Genomic DNA, 20,496 nt, shown 5'->3' with positions numbered 1-20,496 from the left:
CAGCAAAATCGAGCTGAGAGTAAACAACCTTGTTTCCTCAACAAATAAGATGGGAGGTTGGGGAGACGGTGAGTGAATATATAGACTAAAATAGCCTTAAGAGACATGTCAACCTTTGCCATGGGACCCTTATATAGATCTTGATTATATAAAATATAAGTTTAAAATGCAACATTTAACATTTATGAGACAACTGGGAATTTGAACACTGCATTTTTGACATTAAGGAATTAATGTACATTTATATTTAGATGTGATAACCATATTGTGATTACATTAAGTGTCTTTATTTTTTAGAAACAGATACTGGAAACTTCATATGAAATGGGAAAATAGGCCGGGCATGGTGGCTCACACCTGTAATCCCAGCACTTCAGGAGGCTGAGGCGGGCGGATCACGAGGTCGAGATCGAGACCGTCCTGGCCAACATGGTGAAAACCTATCTCTACTAAAAATACAAAAATTAGCTGGACGTAATGGCAGGCTCCTGTAGTCCAAGCTACTTGGGAGGCTGAGGCAGGAGAATCGCTTGAACTCAGGAGGCAGAGGTTGCAGTGAGCTGAAATCGCGCCACTGCACCCCAGCCTGGGCAACAGAGCAAGACTCTGTCTCAAAAAAAAAAAAAAAAAAAAAGGAAAATGAAGACCAAATTAATAAGTTAAAAACAACCCATAGCCTCACAGTCCCATGCACAACCTGGATTTTGTTATAGCAAAAGCAGCATGAAGACCTAGCTTAAAATCTAAGTCTGAACTTTAGAGAATTCTCATCAGATGCCAAGTATGACTGAAATAATTAACGCTACGGGGTGATATGTAAAACATGAACTTAAAAAAAAAAAAAAAAAACTAAACAGATTAACAAACTCCACTTTCCTGTTTTATGCTATCCTAAACCTTTTCCTGTCATTCTCTGTTATCCAGGCTCCTGGGAAAATCCATTTGACACCTCCATCTTCCTCATCCCATTCACCCAGTCAGCTGTCTACCTATGTATATTGTTTTCTACGACAGCTCTCCAGCCATCCCTTCTCTCCTCGACGTGCCTGTCTGGTCTTAAGTATCTCTGGTATAGGCACTAAGACCTGCCCTCTCCAACTCACCTATGGCCTAGCGTTTTTAAAGTACAGCCTTTGTCACTCTGCTGTTCAAACTTCTATGCTTTACAACTGTAGCACAAAACCCAAACTATAGACTGAAGGCTATATTTCAAAGCCCTCCGTGATATATCTAGTCCCATAATACAGCTTTATAATATTTCCCACTACTTCCTTTCATTCAATCTAACTATATTATTTTATATCTTTAGCGCAGATCTCTCCTCTAAGCTCCAACCTCCAACATTGCCTATTTGAAATCTCTGTCTCAAAAATACTGTAAATGCTGCTCTCTCAAAACTGAACTAATTGCCATTTCTTCAAAACCTAGCCCACCAGCCTGGGCAACATAATGAGACCACATCTCTACAAAAAAAAAAATTAAAAATTAGCTGGGCATGGTGGCACATGCCTGTAGTCCCAGCCACACAGAAGGCTGAAGTGGGAGGATCGCTTGAGCCCAGGAGCTCAAGGCTGCAGTGAGCTATGATCATTCCACTGCACTCCAGCCAGGGCAAAAGAGCAAGACCTCATCTCAAAAAAAAAATCTAGATCGAATGATCTCTACATTATGGGAGCAAAATACTAGGAGTCATCCTTACCACTTCCCTCTTCCTCATCCCTATTTCAAATCTATTGCCAATTCTATAGATTTTACTAAATCTGCCCATTTCTATCTCCTCCACTACCTATTTCTTAATCGGTCTACCATATTTCTAAGGTCCCCTTCCAACCAACAATTTAGTTCTCCATACTAAAGTCAGAAATAATCTCTTAAAATGCAAAATAATCATATCACCAATCCCCACACCTCAAATCCTTCTTGCTTACAACTCAAAATGGCTTCCCTACACTTTGGTCCCAGTCCACTTCTTCCATCTTATCTCAAACCAGCATCATCTTTGCTCTCTGTGCTCCAGCCACATTGATATATTTTCTGTCCCTCACACTCATAAGGTTCCTTCCTGGAAGGCTGTTCTCTCTCCCCTTGGCCTACTTATCATCCTTCAGGTCTCAGTACATGGATCACTTCCTCTGAGAAAGCCTTCCCTCACCTCTCCACCTAGGTTAAATTCTCCACTACTGACAATCAGAGCACTAGGTATTTTTCCTTCATACTACTTACCAGATGCGGTTTTACATCTGTGTGATTATTTGATTAATATCCATTTCCCCTACTAGACTGTAAGCTCCATAAGGCAAGACAACCATTAAGAGTCTGTGTTTGTTTTATTCGTCAGTGCATCTGCAAAACTGAGCATAGTGCCTGGCACTCATTTTTTTAAATAAAAATATATGTTGTACAAACCCTTTACTTTCCTCTTGTCCTGCTTCTGCTCAGAGTACTTCCTCTTCCTAAAATACTCAACTCCTCCTCATCTTTAAAATTCAGCTCAAATATAACCTCAACCTCAAATCTTCTGCAATCCTCCACTCAATTTGTAAATTCCTCCTTTCACTGAACTTCTAGTATACTTTATGTCTGTAACAGTAAGGAGCAATTTCTACCACACATTAACAGTTCTTTCTATACATTTTTCTCTCCTCTACTAGATTGAAAGACTTTCCTACTAGACCATTTGACTCCTTTTGAATTAATCTTTTATCCTCAAAATATTCAAGGAAAGTCCTACAATGTGTGAATGAACAGTGATTGGTACAAGTCTACAACATCTATAATGCACATAGCAGAAAGGCAAAGTATTAAAAACCTCAGAAACCTAAACTATCTCTGGAAGGATACAAAAGAAATCGTAAGACAGGTTGCATACATGGAGAGGAACTGGGTAGCTGGGGGACAAGGATGAAAGGAAAACATTTTGCTTGATATCATTTTGCTTCTATTGAAGCTTGACTCACACGAACACATTATCTATTACATATTATAATATGAATCTTGAATCATGTGAACATTTCTATTACAAGTCAATTATCAAAACAACAACTCCTAATTTAGGCTGGGTGCAGTGGCTCATCCCTGTAACACCAGCACTTTGGAAGGCTGAGGCAGGAAGATCGCTTGAGCCCAGGAGTTTGAGACCAGCCTAGGCAACAAGGTGAGACCTAGTGTCTGTAAAAAATAAAAAATTAGCCAGTGTGGTGGCACTTGACTGTAGTTCCAGCTACTCGGGAGGCTAAGCTAAGGAGGATCCCTTGAGCTCAGGAGGTCGAGGATGCAGTGAGCTATGATTGTGCCACTGCACTCCAGCCTGGGCGACAGAGGGAGACCCTGCCTCAAAAACAACAACAAAAACTCCTAGTTTAAAATAAGCAAAAACAATACACTTTATGGAAAAATAAAAACTAAATAAAATTTATGAAACCGACACATTTATCAAAGTAGGACAAAATTCCAATCGTCTGCACTCACCTATATAAATTACAAGCAGTATCCACTGAATAGCCACCACGCACAAATAGTCCTAGTAAATTATTGTTATTTCGCTTAACAGAAAAACAACTTGAGGCCGGGCGCATGAGCTCACGGCGGTAATCCCAGCACTTTGGGAGGCCAAGGCGACGATCACGAGGTCAGGAGATGACACCATGCTGGTTAACACGGTGAAACCCTGTCTCTAGTAAAAGTACAAAAAATTAGCCAGGCGGGGTGGCGGGCGCCTGTAGTCCCAGCTACTCAGGAGGCTGAGGCAGGAGAATGGCGTGAACCCGGGAAACGGAGGTTGCAGTGATCTGAGATCGCGCCACTGCACTCCAGCCTGGGCTACAGAGCGAGACTGCGTCTCAAAAAAGCAAAAAGAAAAAAGAAACAACTTGATAGTTTACATATTTAATGGCAATGTTCCCTATCTTCTATAACTAAAACCGGTTTCACTACGTAAGTATAAATTTTACATGCTTCACATGAAAAAAAAATTTTTACTTCTTACTCCGACCCGTTGGCAAGCTAGCATTAAAAAGGGGTGTTATCATGCGGTGGCTCACGCCTGTAATCCCAGCACTTTGGGAGGCCGAGCAGGGCGGATCACCTGAGGTCAGGAGTTCGAGGCCAGCCTTACCAACATGGAGAAACCCCAACTCTACTGAAAATACAAAATTAGCCGGGCATGGTGGCGCATGCCTGTATTCCCAGCTACTCGGGAGGCTGAGGCAGGACAATCGCTTGAACCCGGAAGGCAGAGGTTGCGGTGAGCCGAGATGAAGCCATTGCACTCCGTCTCAAAAAAAAAAGGATGTTATCCTTTTAGTTACTAATGCATTTATTATGTTTAATACATTGCAATCAGACTTCATCTTCTCTTATATATGATCTTGGTTGACTGCTATACTGAATAGCTGTTAACCATTCAACTGGACCCAAGGCCAAGACCCTTTGTTTATGCGGCCTGAGAGTCCTTTCAGCCCTACCACAACTTGTTCCTTGACATTTTTATTTTGTATATGAAGGCGGGCAGAATATGCAGGAAGGATGCAGTGAAACTGTAATCAGCACGTTAGATGACAAATAGAAAAAAAGAGACACCATTAACGTGCAACTATTAAAAAGTTAGGAAGGAAAACAGCCAATAACAGTAGGACAAAGCAGTATGTTAGGTGGTGCCCGTGGACGTTCTATAAAAGCCTGTATCTTTTAAGTGAGCAGGATGACCAGGACTACACTCACTTGTAAGCCTCAAATATAGTGGAGGGAAGTAAAGAGAACTTGGGGGAAAATAATGAAAAAAAATGCTTAAAAATCAGAGCTTGGAAAAGATGAGATAAACGTGGAGTGAAAGCAAACTAGAAACTTAGAAACTAAGCCCATGTTAAGGTAGCCGGGATAATTTAATATAATGTCTATTTGGAGGCCAGGGAGAAAATTAGGATGAAGGCATTAAAAGGTACAAGACTGGTGGTCTGTCTTTAACGGGGAAAACTGTCAGAAGTTGAATGAGTGATGCAAACTACCCAGCTGTTTGAAAAGTGGATCACGGAAGTGGGATGGTTAAGGAGCAGAACTTCGATCCAAAGAAAAGAGAATCTTTATGTTGGGGGGAGGTGAGGAAGATATTGACTGGAGCCATGGAAAGGCGGGCTGGTGAGGCGAGGCTTCTGACTCAGAAGCTTGGATGAGAAACACCGCCAACGACGCCGGGAAGCGGGACTGGGGGCAGCGGTGTGGCCCGGGGCTCTCTCACCTTGGCCTTGTAGCTGGGCAGGTTGCAGAGGATGTCCGTGCGCAGAGCCTCTTCTGCCAGGCTGCGGGTGCACAGGCTCCGCCACACCTCGCTGTTCTCATCGCCGTGCAGGCAGCGGTACCAGTGCTTGCACACCAGGGCGCAGCTCCGCAGCTCGGACAGCTCCAGGTAAGAGAACACCAACTCCAGCACCCGGCTGGGCAGCCGGCCCCCGGCCCCCGCGGCCCCAGAGCCCGAGCCCGCGCCCGCGCCCGCGCCGCCGCCGCTACAGCCAGCGCCGCCCGAGGCTGCCCCAGCCCCCGGGGCCGGCGCCGCCATCGCCTCACCAGCCGGCCCGAGGGCCGCCGCTGCCGCCGCCGCTTCCCGCCGTCTCTGCTCGGAAGGCCAAGCCTCGCCCGGAGACCGGAGCGGCTCGCTCACCGCCCCTTTCAGTGCCAACCGCCGGCGCCTCCACCACTCCCGCCCCTGCCCGGGGGCGTCCGCCGCGCGCCCCGCCTCACTGAGGGCAGACGCACCGGCTACACCGGCGTCCTCAGCCCCTCCCCCGCGGCTCAGCGCGGGCGCCGAAACCGCCCGACTCGCCCGGCCTCTCCGCGGCGCGCCAGCGGCTCCGCCATGCGGGTTGAGGGCACGAAGCAAGGGCGCACGCCCAGTTCGTTCGCGGTTCCTCTCGGCCCCGGATGTGACTGTTTGGCTGCGCCGTCTCACGCCTTCCGCTCGACGGGATTGGGCGCCGGCGGGTGAAGTCATCACTAGGCGCCGAGGAGGGGAGCGGGAAGCACAGGTATGAGGCTGGCGCAGGTGGCTTCGATGCTGCTTTCCGGTGACTTCGATGCTGTTTTCCAGTGCTTTTTCCTCTTTTTGGTCTGGTGGCTCCGCGTCTGCTCTCCTGGGCCCCCTTTCCTGTGATGTTTCCCTGTGTCCGTTAGGTCCTTGCTTCAGACTCCAACTCAACGCATGAAACTTTTCTTTCCTTGCTTGCCAGTTCCTAGCTCCCCCACCTTTTTGTGTAGCTTGGGCAGCGGAGGCCGTCTTTACCTGGTCAGGCCCTCTCGTTCTCCCTAAATGTGCCTTCGGAAAGTAAGGTGGCTGCGACTGAACACCCCCGCGCCCAAACCTTCAAGTGCCATTTGAGTGTTAGTTAAGTGCTGCCGTCTTTTGGACAAGATGTGGTCTTTACTGGATCCACCGCTTAGTAAGCAGATGAAGGCAGTGTAGTTTCAGTCAATTAAACATTCAAATAGGGAGAATGACGTGGAGGCTATAATTATAGATGGATTATAGAAGGGGAAGAACTTCAGCATCCCAGCTTGGGCAACATTGCGAGACCGTGTCGCTACAAAAAAATAGAAAAATTAGCCGAGGGTGGTGGCGTGCGCCTCTGGTCCCAGCTACTTGGGAGGCTGAGCCCGGGAGGTCGAGGCTGCGGTGAACCGTAATCGCACTGCTGTGCTCCAGCCTGGGCGACAGAGTGAGCCCCTAACACACACACACACACACACACACACACACACACTCCAGCCTGGGCGACAGAGTGAGCCCCTAACACACACACACACACACACACACACACACACACAGTGAGCCCCTAACACACACACACACACACACACACCCCCAAAGAATTTCAGCATTATTTGATTATACTACGGTTTCCTAGGTGGCCCCAAAAGTTTTCCGACAGCCTTTAAAGAATGCTTAGTAAGAGAATAATAATAACCATCATTTGAGCCACGGTGTGAACCAGGCACTATATACTACGTCATTTACGCAGATTTTTATATACGTAATTCTCAAAACAACTCCAAGAGCTAAGTAATTAAAATAATAGGGTTCACAGACTCCCTTGGTCAACTCCAATGTCTTGGAACCTTTATGTAGTAAGAAATGTTTTCTGAAGCTTCTTGCTATGTATAATCCATTTCTTAGTCTCTAGTAAAAGCAAAGGAACGGCGGCTACCTTCCCTACCCTCTGATTCATGGTGTTTGAGTATTACTTGCCTGTCCCTTCTCCTCATATGTCTTTTTCACCAAGTCCAGTAACCCTAATTCTTTTCATTCTTACCAATGCCAGCGCCACAGCCCTTCAATCATTGTGGTTGCTATCCAGCTTCTCCACATCAAGTCCAACTTTAGAATCCCCAAGCCTGTAAAGAAAAGTTGACCTGTGCTAACTCTGGTGATGGTGACTGTCTCTCACTAATTTCTTTGAAGTCTTCAAAGATAAGCAGAGTTGATCCATCTGAGAAAGGGATCATGAACTAGACAGAATGAACAGCCTTAAAGGCACAGACACTTGAACGGGACGGTGGTGGTATGACTGGTACAGAGTGTTTAAAGTAGAGATCATTCAGTTTTTGAAGACTGGCCTTTATCGTGTCACAGTACAGCCGAGGTAGAGCCTTTGAAGGATCGGATGTTGTTATTCTGGTACTAATCTAGTCCAGCCGCTTAGGTGACTTTCAACGGCAGACCGTCTCCTAAGCGCCCCAGGTAGAATTTCAAAGTAAAAGATGACCCTTCTCAACCCTCCTTTTCTTTTTTACAAATCTTTCACCTGCTCATCGCCTACCCCACCAAGCCCCTTCCCCATATTCAGTACTCTCATTCTGCGCTCTGGCTGATGAGAACTGCCAGCTGTGGCACTTCACGCTTTTAAAAAATGCTCTCGGCCGGGTGCCGTGGCTCATGCCTGTTATCCCAGCACTTTGGGAGGCCGAAGCGGGCGGATCACCTGCGGTCAGGAGTTCGAGACCAGCCTGGCCAACATGGCGAAACCCCATCTCTACCAAACATACAAAAATTAACCGGGCGTGGTGGTGCATGCCTGTCGTTCCAGCTACTCAGGAGGCTGAGGCACAAGAATCGCTTGAACCTGGGAGACGGAGGTTGCAGTGAGCCGAGATTGCACCATTGCACTCCAGCCTGGGCGACGAGAGCGAAACTCTGTCTCAAAAAAAAAAAAAAAGAAAGAAAAAATGCTCTCAAAATAACTCACCTGGCAGGGCACAGTGGCTCATGCCTGTAATCCCAGCACTTTGGGAGGCCAAGGTGGGCGGATTGCTTGAGTTCAGGAGTTAGACCAGCTTGGGCAACATGGTGAAACCCTGTCTCTACAAAAAATACGAAAATTAACTGGGCGTGGTGTTGCATGCCTGTAATCCATGCTACTTGGGAGACTGAGGTGGGAGGATTACTTGAGCCCAGAAGGTGGAAGTTGCAGTGAGCAGAGATTGGGCCACTACACTCCAGTGTGGGTAACAGAGGGAGACCCTGTCTCAAAAAAAAAAAAAAAAAAAAACAAGAAAAAACTCTCACCTTTCCCTCACCCACTCTGTGTGATTTCATTAGGTATTAGAAGGAAGTGATCTATTGTCTAATTAAAGTAATTTACAGTAGGATATGATTAACTGCTGTGCTTAACGCTTTAGGCAACTCCATAGGAAAAGAGAAGCTTGTTGACGTGAATGTGGGGATGGTGACACTTCACCTCTTTCTGCCAGGCTTTCCAGTTGCAGTCATAGAAAAGCAAGAAACAGTGGCTTGCCAACTCATTTCTGAAAAATTGTTTTGATTTAACCCAACTTTAATTACATTTTTTCCCACTACCCTTCTATCACAGCAATCTGATTAACTTTTTGATAGTGTTCTTTGGTGTGTTTCAAATAATAACAAATCATTTTAATTTTAGAGACTAAGTAAACAATTTTGGAGGCTCTAGTTGAATCACTGAGCAATAGTTTGCATAATAAATCTTGATTGACTAAAATTAATAGCCTCAGAGTGTATGGATTTCTGTTTCTGGGGCTTTCCAAACTCCCCCCCGCCCCCTCCCTCGCCCAGGCTGGAATGCAGTGGCACAATCTCAGCTCACCACTGCAACCTCCACCTCCCAGGTTCAAGCCCTCAGCTTCCCGAGTAGCCGGGATTACAGGCATGTACCACCATGCCCTGCTAATTTTTGTATTTTTAGTAGAGACAGGGTTTCTCCATCTTGGCCAAGCTGGTCTTGAACTCCTGACCTCAAGTGATCCGCCTTCCTCAGCCTCCCAAAGTGCTAGGATTGCAGGCGTGAGCCACCACACCCAGCCTCCCCCTGCCCCCGCCTTTTTTTTTTTTTAACATTCCCAGTAACAGTTATTTATTTTTATTTTTCTGACTAGATAAATGATCAGTAAATATTATCTATGTTATTTAGAGAGTAGGAGTTTAGTGTGTAGAGTTTAATAAGATGGAAGTGTTCTTGGGGTCTTGTGAGACTAATAGAACAAGAGTTACTACTGGTTCCATTGTGGAAAAATTTATAGGAACTGTAGTCTTTATAATAATCACTTTAAGGACAAAATTCGTTTATTGCCTATCTTCTCACACTTCAGAGTAAAATTTAACTGAATGAACCTTGAAGATTGAGTTAATCTTTTCTAGAAAAGAATTAAATTAGGAAGAAAACCTGCTAAAACTTTTGTCTGTCAGTCAGCATTTATTTGGCTCTCCTGTGGGTAGATTTGTAATGGAGAAACAGGAGCACTAGCAACCCTGCCTCATTCTTGTTTCAGAGAAAGCCTAAAATCTCAGCTGGGCCCCAAAACCTGTATGCACACAAATACCAGCAAATCTTAATACCAGCAAATCTTAATGCTCTAGAGTACAGACTTCCTGACTTCAAAGTTGATTCATCATAGCAAAATTAAAACTATAACTTGGCAAAAAAGTGATCGACATTCTAAAGATTTGAAAGCATTGGCTGGGTGCAGTGGCTCATGCCTGTGATGCCAGCACTTTGAGAGGCTGAGACGGGAGGATCGCTTGAGCCCAGGAGTTCAAGAACAGCCTGGGGAATGTGGGGAAACCTCATCTTTACAAAAAAAATACAAAAAATTAGGTGGGTTTGGTGGTGAGAGCCTGTAGTCCCAGCTACTCAGGAGGCTAAGGCGGGAGGATCACTTGAGCCTGGGGAGGTCAAGGCCTGCATGACAGAGCAAGACCCTGTCTCAAAAAAAGAAAAGAAAAAAAAAAAATTGAAATCGTTAAACAAAATTATTTGTAACTTAAATTGACTTTTCAATACTCAATTCAAATTTGTAGGATAGCATCTTTATCATGAGATAAGTCAGTATTACAGTTCCTAAGCCTAAATACTATCAGTGCCTTTCGTTTAAAATTTTGTTTTATCTGGAACTTTTGGCAACAGTCTTCGTTACGGCGTATTTACCTGCCACTGTTTCAGTATTTGTCAGCAAAAATCAAACCACCAGGGCTCCCTGTTTTTACCTCCCTCTGAGTCATTTCCTCTCCAATTCTCTCCTTTAAATATTATTGCTTTAGTCTCCAGTTAGTTTCCTCTGTATATTAGTTGAGTGCTTCTGCTTGAAAACAAAAGTTTAATTTTGTTTTTTTATTTTGTTATTTTTATGAACATTTCTGTATTTGATTTTGTGATCATGTTTCTGTTACCTTGATTACTAATAGATCAGTGATTTTTTTGCAGTCTAATCAGTGATCCTATAGTGTGACTAAAAGTAGGGGGAGGCTGGATGTGGTGGCTCACGCCTATAATCCCAGCACTTTGGGAGGCTGAAGTGGGTGGATCACTTAAGGTCAGAAGTTCAAGACCAGCCTGGCCAACATGGTGAAACCCTGTCTCTACTAAAAATGGAAGTTAGCCTGGCCTGGTGACAGGCGTCTATAATCTCAGCTACTTGGGAGGCTGAGGCAGGAGAATTGCTTAAACATAGGAGGCAGAGGTTGCAGAGAGCTGAGATTGTGCCATTGCACTCCAACCTGGGCGACAGAGCAAGACTCCGTCTCAAAAAAAAAAAAAAAAAAAAAAAAAAAGCTTTGTGTTGGGAATGGAAACTTTGGGCAGATTGCCAGATTATTTTAAATGATTTTATCTCTGTACCACTGGGCTAAATTCAAGTATCTTATCTGAAAATAGCACAACAGCTCAGGGGCTGGCATTCGGGTAAGCTCTCCTTTGCTTATGAAATGAAAAACTAAATTTGTCCAGGTAGATTTGTTTGCTTCCTTTTGTCTTGACCAAGATTACAGTTGTGTAAATTGCCCTGATTTCCTTTTTGCCTTGACCAGCAGGCAGGCAAGGCAGGCCGGTATTGTGTGGCATTTCCGGTGTGTGTATATCTGGGATTCCTAGAGGATGAGAAATCTAAATTTTGCACTGTTGTGTAAGTGCAGGTAGATGATAATATGATTAAACATATATGAGTACATTTTCAAGCACTGATGACTTACTGGTAACTTTTGGTCATTTTCTGTTTCTTCAAAGAATAATAACAAAACTGTTGTCAGGTGGAGTTGTTAGAAAAGGACCTTCATTATTTAAATATTTGGAGCCTGGGCAACATAGGGAGACCCCGACTTTGCAAAAAAAAATTTAATAAAATAAAAATTAGCCAGGCATGGTGGTGCACATAAGTGGTCTGAGCTACTCAAGAGACTGAGGTGGGAGGATTGCTTAGGCCTGGGAGGTCGAGGCTGCAGCGAGCCACGGTTGTGCCACTGCACTGCAGCCTGGGTGACAGAGCAAAACCCTGTCTCAAAACAAAAAACATTTGGGATCCATTACAAATCCTAAGAGTTAAGTGACCTTGGGAAAATTATTTAACATTTCTGAGACTCAGTTTTATTATCCCTAAAATGGAATAATACCAATCAAAAGGGTTGTTTTGAGATAAAATTAGATAACCTACTGAATAAGTGTCTGGTGGGGAGACCAAGGGCCTGCCATTTTCACCATTTCCCCAGGTGGTTATTAGTTTAATACAGATTCTGCAATTCCACCGTACATCAGGATCACCTGGAGGACTTACTAAAACACATTGCGGCCGGGCATGGTGGCTCATGCTTATAATCCCAGCACTTTGGGAGGCCAAGGCAGGTGGATCACCTGAGGTCAGGAGTTCGAGACCAGCCTGGCCAACATGGTGAAACCCCATCTCTACTAAAAATACAAAAATTAGCCAGGCATGGTGCCGGGTGCCTGTTATCTCAGCTACTCGGGAGGCTGAGGCAGGAAAATTGCTAGAACCCGGGAGGCGGAGGTTGCAGTGAGCCGAGATCATCCATTGCACTCCAGCCTGGGCCAACAGCAGCGAGACTCCATCTCAGAAAACAAAACAACAACAACAAAAGCACATTGCTTGGTCTCACCCCCAGTTTCAGATTCAGTAGATCTAGGGTTGGGTCTGGCAATTTGCATTTCTGACAAGTTCCTAGGTGATGCTGATGCTGCTAGTCTGGGGACCACACTTTGAGAGTACTGGTGCAGTATATGTGATGCCACTTTGCACCAACCTAATAAAAATCGAAAAAGTAACAATAGCAATACTTGTTGAGGATTCATTATGTATCAGGCACTATTATGTGTGATTTACATATATTATGATCCTATGAAATGAGTGTTGTTATTATTATCCTCATTTTATAGAGAAGAAAAGTGAGTGACAGAGAGGTTCAGTAATTTGTCCAGTCACCTAGCTACTACAAACCTGGAGAGCCTAGCTACAGAGCTCACCATCTAAAACATTATTTAGATAAGAGGTATAACCTGATGATTTTGCAGCCCTCTCTTTAAAATAATTTTTCTTAATTTAAAATATTTAGTGTTTATTCTTCTGTGGGTTCCATATGAAAGACTGGAGGACCAGCCTTACCTAGATCCCTGATGGCAAATGAAGCCCACTGAAGCATTTGCCAGCCAGGATATAACCCTGTGTTCAGCTAGGCTTTTGGAGACGTGATCTTTAAGTGTCTTTTTTTTTTTTTAATTAATTGAGTTTTTTAAAGATGTCTTTTTAAAACGTTTAAATGAAATATTGTTTATTACATCTGTCTCCTCCCATCAAGTCGATGTATAAAACATCAGATTACAGTTGTTTCCCCCACTTCACAGAGTCTCCGGGACCATTATGGCAGTCAAGTGGACGGGTGGGCATTCTTCTCCTATCCTCTGCCTGAACGCAAGTAAAGAAGGGCTGCTGGCTTCTGGAGCAGAGGGTGGAGATCTCACGGCTTGGGGTGAAGATGGAACTCCATTAGGACACACGCGGTTCCAAGGGGCTGATGATGTTACCAGTGTCTTATTTTCTCCCTCCTGCCCCACCAAGCTCTATGCCTCACATGGAGAAACCATTAGTGTACTGGATGTCAGGTCCCTCAGAGATTCCTTGGACCATTTTCATGTGAATGAAGAAGAAATCAATTGTCTTTCATTGAATCAAACGGAAAACCTGCTGGCTTCTGCTGACGACTCTGGGGCAATCAAAATCCTAGACTTGGAAAACAAGAAAGTTATCAGATCCTTGAAGAGACATTCCAATATCTGCTCCTCGGTGGCTTTTCGGCCTCAGAGGCCTCAGAGCCTGGTGTCATGTGGACTGGATATGCAGGTGATGCTTTTGCACAGAGTACTTGGGGAATTTCTAAGTGGGATTTGCTAACAGTCAAATTATTGATCACATGAAATAGCTTTGCTTTTTCTGTTTTCTACTAACATATCCATTTATGAACGATAAGCCTTATTTCTACATTTAATGCTAGTCTGATAAAACCTAATAGAATTTATTCACAAAGTAATCATTAATCCTTTACTCTTCCTTTCTCTATACTGTAAGATATTCCTAAAACCTGAAAATTCAAATATTTGATTGTAAACATCTGTTTAAACAAACAGTGAGTACTAAAGGCAGAGTTGGTTCACCCATTCTGTATAAACTCTGTTTAAACAAAAAGTTAGAGGGGTCTGTTTTTACTTTAAAGTTCTGGGGTACATTAACTGAAATAGTGTGTATTGGTGATCAGGATCAGAGCACTGTATTCAATGCTGAGTTTTGAAAGGAGCATCACGGCTGGGCGCGGTGGCTCACGCCTGTAATCCCAGCACTTTGGAAGGCCGAGGTGGGCAGATCACTTGAGGTCAGGAGTTCAAGACCAGCCTGACCAACATGGTGAAACCCTGTCTCTACTAGAAATACAAAAATTAGCCAGGCATGGTGGCGGGCGCCTGCAATCCCAGCTACTTGGGAGCCTGAGGCAGCAGAATCGCTTGAACCCAGGAGGCGGAGGTTGCAGTGAGCCGAGATCATGCCACTGCACTCCTGCCTAGGCAACAGAGTGAGAGAGTGAGACTCTGTCTCAAAAAAAAAAAAAAAAAAAGGAAAAAAGAAAGGAGCATCACAAATTGCCCAAATACAGAGGAAGTCCATCAGGAGAGTAGATGTGTCTAGAAACCCATTATGTAGAGAACTGGAGGCATTTAATTCTTAGTTTTCATGAGAGGAAAAAATGGAATATGCTGGTCTTCATAAGAGAAGTCATGGGAAAGCAGATTTGGGCTTAATGTAAACGTTTTCAAATAGCTTGAACATTCCTATGGCAGGATGTGCTTCCTCTTGAGAGAGTAAATCTCATCACTGGAGTGAGAGTCCTCATGATTTCTGTCTGTTGAGCACTTAGTTCTTGTCAATGCTTTGTGTATATTAGTTTTAATTCTAATCACACCCTCCTAGTTACTTTTTTTTTATAAATAAAGAAATTGAAATTCACATTAAGTATCTACATAGCCACCTGACTGGGATTCAAACCTCAATCTCTCTGGCTCCAAAGGCTATGTTTTTTCTCTAGGATGGCAGGTATTCAAGCAGAGTATCATCAATAATGTCACAGAAAAGTTTCTTGGTTTGGGGTCAGGTGGCTTCTAGAGAGAGAACCATTGTGAATGACCGATGTTTCCAGCACTGTTTAGGCATTTAATCTCTGTTCTCAGTTACATACAGTATCTTCTAAGATTCCATGTTCTTTTTAATACCATCAGAAGTTTTGACTTCCACCCTCTTGGCTAGTGGTCTTTACCTCTCCCTCCCCAACCCTGCATTCCCCTCATAATTGAATGATGAGACTTTTTGTTGTCACCATGCTGTTCCCCTCTCCTGCAAGCTACCAGTATTCAGTAGGCAGAATCAGTGGGTATCCTGCAGTGCTGGGATAGTCTCCAAACAATAAAGAATTGTCCCCCCAAAAACATCTGTAGTGCCTGGGTTGAGACTCACTCTACATGTATGGGGCATAGTGACCCTACAACCTCTACCTTCCTTTTCCACTCCTAGATTTTGACCAAGCCCTTTATAAATCTCCTACATTCTCCACCCTAGTGGTGATAATCTGCCCTTGTAGTTGTAAAGAAAGACCTATACAACCAGATGGATATGTTTTAAGTAGGCAGATTGTACAGTGTGTCTTCGAGTAGTCATTCTGTCATCCTTCAGCTATACCAGTTTTCCGTCAGTGGCTCATTAACCACTAGGCATGGCAATAGACAATTGTGTATGCAAAAGTGATGTGTACTTTTCAGATTAGATAAGGAATGGGCATTCAGAATTTACTGTCTTGCCCCTAGTTCCAGATAAGACGTTTTAGTGGCAGGCACTTGCTAGTGAACAGCCCAGGAAACAAGTATTTTGAAAAAGGGAGGCTCAGGTAATTTCTTATTTTGATTTGCCTGGTAAAATTGCTAAAGGTTCACGGTAGATTTGTTTCTACACTGGGTTGTGATGTAACACCCATACAACCATGCTTTTAAGAAATGACTTCCTTAACCGAAGTTGAAACTCTATAATTTTTTCCACGTTTGTCTTCCTAAAACCTGTTCATCCAGTATTATCCTGAACTTTAAGGATAGCCAGTCTATGGGGGAGCCCAAGAATGTAGGCATAATAATAGTGGAAGGGAGTTCTGACTATTTTGAGTTACTTCTCTCTGAGCAAACAAATTTTATCTCAAGGCAGGAATTGAATGATTGCCATGTTCAGCATACCTATCTTTGTTCTTATGTAACAGTAATTATAAAATTATTTCTTTTGACTTAGGTTTAAATAATTAGGCAGGGCCAGGAGTGGTAGCTTACGTGCCTGAGGGCTCATGCCTGGGATCCCAGCACTTTGGGAGGCCAAGGCAGGCAGATCGCTTGAGCCCAGGAGTTCGAGACCAGCCTGGACAACATGGCAAAACCCTATCTCTACAAAAAATACAAAAATTAGCCAGGTGTGCTAGCATCCACCTGTGGTCCCAGCTACTTAGGAAGTTGATGTGGGAGGATCACCTGAGCCCAGAGAGGTGGAGGTTGTAGTGAGCCATGATCTCGCCACTGCACTCCAGCCTGGGTGACAAAGTGAGACCCTGTCTCAAAAAAATAAAATAGGCAAAGTGCATTCAAAGAGGCAGGGACCCTGATAGCAAAGTGTGGTTCGTTAAGACACATGAGACTGCTTAATTTTTTATTTAATAAGTACAAAGTAATATTTATATATATGAGGTGTAAAGAATAACATTAGGCCAGGCACAGTGGCTCATGCCTATAATCCCAGAACTTTGGGAGGCCATGGCAGGTGGATCACTTGAGCTCAGGAGTTTGTGACCAGCCTGGGCAACATAGCGAAACCCCGTCTCTACAAAAGATACAAAAAGTAGCCAGGTGTGTGGTGAGTGCCTGTAGTCTCAGCTACTTGGGGGGCTGAGATGGGAGAATTGCTTGAGCCCGAGAGGTTGAGGTTGCAGTGAGCCAAGATTGCGCCACTGCACTCCAGCCTGGGTGACAGAGTGAGACCTTGTCTCAAAAAAAAAAAAAAAGAAAAAAAATTAAATAAATACCTGTATACCTACCATTCAACTATAGTTTTTTTCATGAAAGACTTAGAAAATTAAAACTGTCATATTTCTGTAGCATACATGTTGATTTTCTTTCCCTGCCCCTTTCTGCATCTGAAAACAAATGATTGAAGGGTTTGTTGTTCTTTCTGGATTTTTAAGACCAAAATACCAACACTTACAGACCAGGATGGTGGAGAAGGCTCTTTTGTTTGTTTATTTTTGAGACAGGGTCTTTGTCATCCAGGCTGGAGTGCAGTGGTACAATTACAGCTCACCGCAGCCTCGCACTCCCTCAAGTGATCCTCCCACCTCATCCTCCTGTGTAGCTGGGACTACAGGCACAAGCCACCACACCCAGCTAATTTTTTTTATTTTTGCTAGAGAGGAGGGCTGGCTCCCTGTGTTCCCCAGGCTGGTCTCAAACTCCTGGGCTCAAGCAGTCCTGCTTTGGCCTACCAAAGTGCTGGGATTATAGGCATGAGCCACTGCACCTGGCCTGAAGAGGCTCTTTATCTTGAAGATGAGTCTTTTATGTGGAAAGAAACGTTTTTGTAAAAGGGGAATTTTTTTTTGAAAGGTCACTTTGTTATGATTACATTCACTTCTGAACATTTGCTGGTTCCCCACTTTTTCTCCCTTCGATGTTTTGCAGAACCATAAGCCCCAAACTCTTTCATTCTTTTCTTTCACTATCTCTAGCTCTCTTGCTTAGGGTGAGAACTGCTTGAACAGCTGGTTGAGAAATTAAGTGTGAAACACCTCAGCGTCTTTAGCATTTTGGAAAAGTCAAGAAGCATAAAGGGAATGTCCAGACAAGAGCAGTCTGGAATCCTCAATCCATGGAAATGATTCTAGACTTGGCAGAATCTGGGATGGCTGTTAACACATTTAGATGATTTAAGTCAAATACAAAAGGTGTTTCAGCTGTTGAAACACTCTGGGTGCAGTTCATGTTTGAATGTCTTTGGAGGACAGAAAATACAGTCCATTCATAAGGGCTGTATGAGAAAGAACTGGGGCTATCTGCCAATATAGTGAAGCTAGCAGATTCTAGAATGTCCATTTTCCTTGTGTGTGTGTGTGTGTGTGTGTGTGTGTGTGTGTAAAGACGGAGTCTTGCTCTGTCCCCTAGGCTGGAGTGCAATGGTGTGATCTCCGTTCACTGCAAGCTCCGCCTCCCAGGTTCACGCCATTCTCCTGCCTCAGCCTCCCAAGTAACTGGGACTACAGGCACCCGCCACCATGCCCAGCTAATTTTTTGTATTTTTAGTAGAGATGGGGTTTCACTGTGTTAGCCAGGATGGTCTCAATCTCCTGATCTCATGATCTGCCTGCCTCGGCCTCTCAAAGTGCTGGGATTACAGGCGTGAGCCACCGCACCCAGCCATGTTTAGATTTTTTAATAGAAACTGTTTTGGGGCATTGTGGCTGATGCATATAATTCCATGACTTTGGGAGGTGGAGATGAGTGGATCGCTTGAGCCCAGCAGTTGGAGACCAGCCTTGGCAACATAACAAAAACCCGTCTCTACAAAAAAAATACAAAAATTAGCTGAGTGTGGTAGCATGTGCCTGTAGTCCCATCTACTTGGGAGGCTGAGGTGGAAGGATCACTTGAACCCAAGAGGTCAAGGCTGCAGTGAGCCATGGTCGTGCCACTGCACTCTAGCCTGGGTGACAAAGTGAGACCCTATTTAAAAAAAAAAAAAAACTATTTTCATATCAAGTTTCAGCACTCCTTCGTGTTATATTTTCTAATATTTATTTATTTTACTTTAGCTTATTTCAATTTGTTAGTACTTTAACTTCACCCAAATAGTGATTGTTAGTCACATAGTATAATGTTATAAACCCAATTCAAAGAGATTTTCATCTAAGAGAAGCAGAATGTAAGTGTTACTAGATGTCACTGCTTTTGAAAATAGGCCACTGAGAATAACCATAAGGGAAGTTACCTTGAATAGGAAACCAAATTCTTAATAGCATCAGCAATGGTAATCTTGCCAATTCAGATCTGTGCTTTTCACTGTCTAAACAAGCTCATGCTTTTTCCAGTGTCTGTTAAAATTGTGAGTTATAATTCAGGGATGATGGTAAACTACATGATAAAGCTGTCTGTTTGCTTTGAAAGTATTAAGAGTATTTTTATTTGCAAAATGGTTGATACAGGAAAAGAATGAATCACTAGATGATAATGTAAAACCCATTCACAAAGCTTATTAAAAAAAAAAAAAAAAACAGGTCGGGAAAAACAACGAAAAGCCAAATGAAATTAATACCAGGATGTCATATTAATCAACAGACATGTTTGGAATTTCTCCTCTTTCTCGGCCATTATGCTAGGCGTTAGCAAAGACTAAGTAAGTCTCAAGAAACTGATAAGCTAGTAGAATATGTCAGTTAATAGAATAGAAACTAGATACAGGAAGGAGAAGCCGGCTGAAATAGGAAAGCCTTCTTGGAGGCACCGGGACTGGGCTTAAGCCTCTTGGATGGGTAATTGGGTAATGTGAAAGGAAAGGAAGGCATTCCAGATGGAAGTCATTTCAGTGATATTCCAGATCGAGTTTATTTAGTTGATAGGCCTTTTGACCTATAACCAGCATAGACTAAAACTAGCAAATTTGATAATCTTTCGTTTTACTTGAAGAGATGAGAGCAGAAAAACCTTTAGAAACCGGCAGCTGCTTAACAATTACACTTTAATGGAGTTTATTAATCAAAAATTATTCAGGATCTTGTTTAATTCTACCTTAATTCTACCTTACCGCACTCTAGTTTTAGTCCCAGGGTAGCATTCCACTGGCATGTTATGGCAGCATTTGATTATTTTTTAATACTGCTGAGAACGTGCACTACTGCTCATTCTCAGACTACTTTAACGATTTTATTAGAAGCTGAAAAAGCATGATAGTTGAGCAAATTGGCTAGCATTTTGTATGACTGTGTAATTTCTTCTTATGTAAAGGTGATGCTGTGGAGTCTTCAAAAAGCCCGACCACTCTGGATTACAAATTTACAGGAGGAGGAAACAGAAGAAATGGAAGGCCCACAGTCACCTGGCCAGCTCTTAAACCCTGCCCTAGCCCACTCTATCTCCGTGACTTCGTGTGGTAATATTTTTAGTTGTGGTGCAGAAGATGGTAAGGTTCGAATCTTTCGGGTGACAGGAGTTAAGTGTGAACAGGAACTGGGATTTAAGGGCCATACTTTAGGGGTATCCCAGGTCTGCTTTCTCCCGGAATCCTATTTGCTGCTTACTGGAGGGAATGATGGGAAGATCATGTTGTGGGATGCAAACAGTGAAGTTGAGAAAAAACAGAATAGTCCTACAAAACGTACCCACAGGAAGAAACCTAAAAGAGGAACTTGCACCAAGCAGGGTGGAAATACTAACGCTTCAGTAACAGATGAGGAAGAACATGGCAACGTTTTACCAAAGCTAAATATTGAACATGGAGAAAAAGTGAACTGGCTCTTGGGTACAAAAATAAAGGGACACCAAAATATATTAGTAGCTGATCAAACTAGTTGTATATCTGTATACCCCTTAAATGAATTTTAAATCCAATAAAAACATTTGAAGAATTGTGGCAAAA

At 43.5% G+C, this 20,496-nt stretch overlaps 2 protein-coding genes across 3 annotated transcripts in view; one reads left to right on the top strand and one right to left on the bottom strand.

Annotated features, from left to right (window-relative positions):
- The window catches only part of FBXO45 (F-box protein 45), an 18,251-nt gene extending 12,700 nt beyond the window's left edge, over positions 1 to 5,551 (bottom strand). The window contains exon 1 of the mRNA XM_054480540.2: positions 5,234 to 5,551. Within this exon, the coding sequence (XP_054336515.1) occupies positions 5,234 to 5,551 (318 nt within the window). The remainder of the gene's footprint in view (positions 1 to 5,233) is intronic.
- On the top strand, positions 5,502 to 20,496 carry WDR53 (WD repeat domain 53). Of its 2 annotated transcripts, XM_054480533.2 has the most exons (3): positions 5,878 to 6,017; positions 13,146 to 13,641; positions 19,866 to 20,496. In XM_054480533.2, the coding sequence occupies exons 2-3, from the start codon at positions 13,162 to 13,164 to the stop codon at positions 20,460 to 20,462; spliced, it is 1,077 nt and encodes a 358-aa protein (XP_054336508.1). In that variant the 5' UTR covers positions 5,878 to 6,017; positions 13,146 to 13,161; the 3' UTR covers positions 20,463 to 20,496. The 2 variants fall into 2 exon arrangements, with proteins under 2 accessions (XP_054336510.1, XP_054336508.1); XM_054480535.2 differs by lacking the exon at positions 13,146 to 13,641 and having other exon boundaries at positions 5,502 to 6,017.

This window comes from Pongo pygmaeus, chromosome 2, assembly GCF_028885625.2.
Source record: "Pongo pygmaeus isolate AG05252 chromosome 2, NHGRI_mPonPyg2-v2.0_pri, whole genome shotgun sequence".
NCBI classification, from domain to species: Eukaryota; Metazoa; Chordata; class Mammalia; order Primates; family Hominidae; genus Pongo; species Pongo pygmaeus.
This window is presented reverse-complemented; position numbering and strand designations above follow the sequence as displayed.

Bases quoted from the DNA above. Each gene is read 5' to 3' on its own strand.
- WDR53 (XM_054480533.2), top strand. From the start codon at position 13,162: ATGGCAGTCAAGTGGACGGGTGGGCATTCTTCTCCTATCCTCTGCCTG. The intron at 13,642-19,865 runs GTGATGCTTTTG...TCTTATGTAAAG, and splicing joins CATGTGGACTGGATATGCAG to GTGATGCTGTGGAGTCTTCA.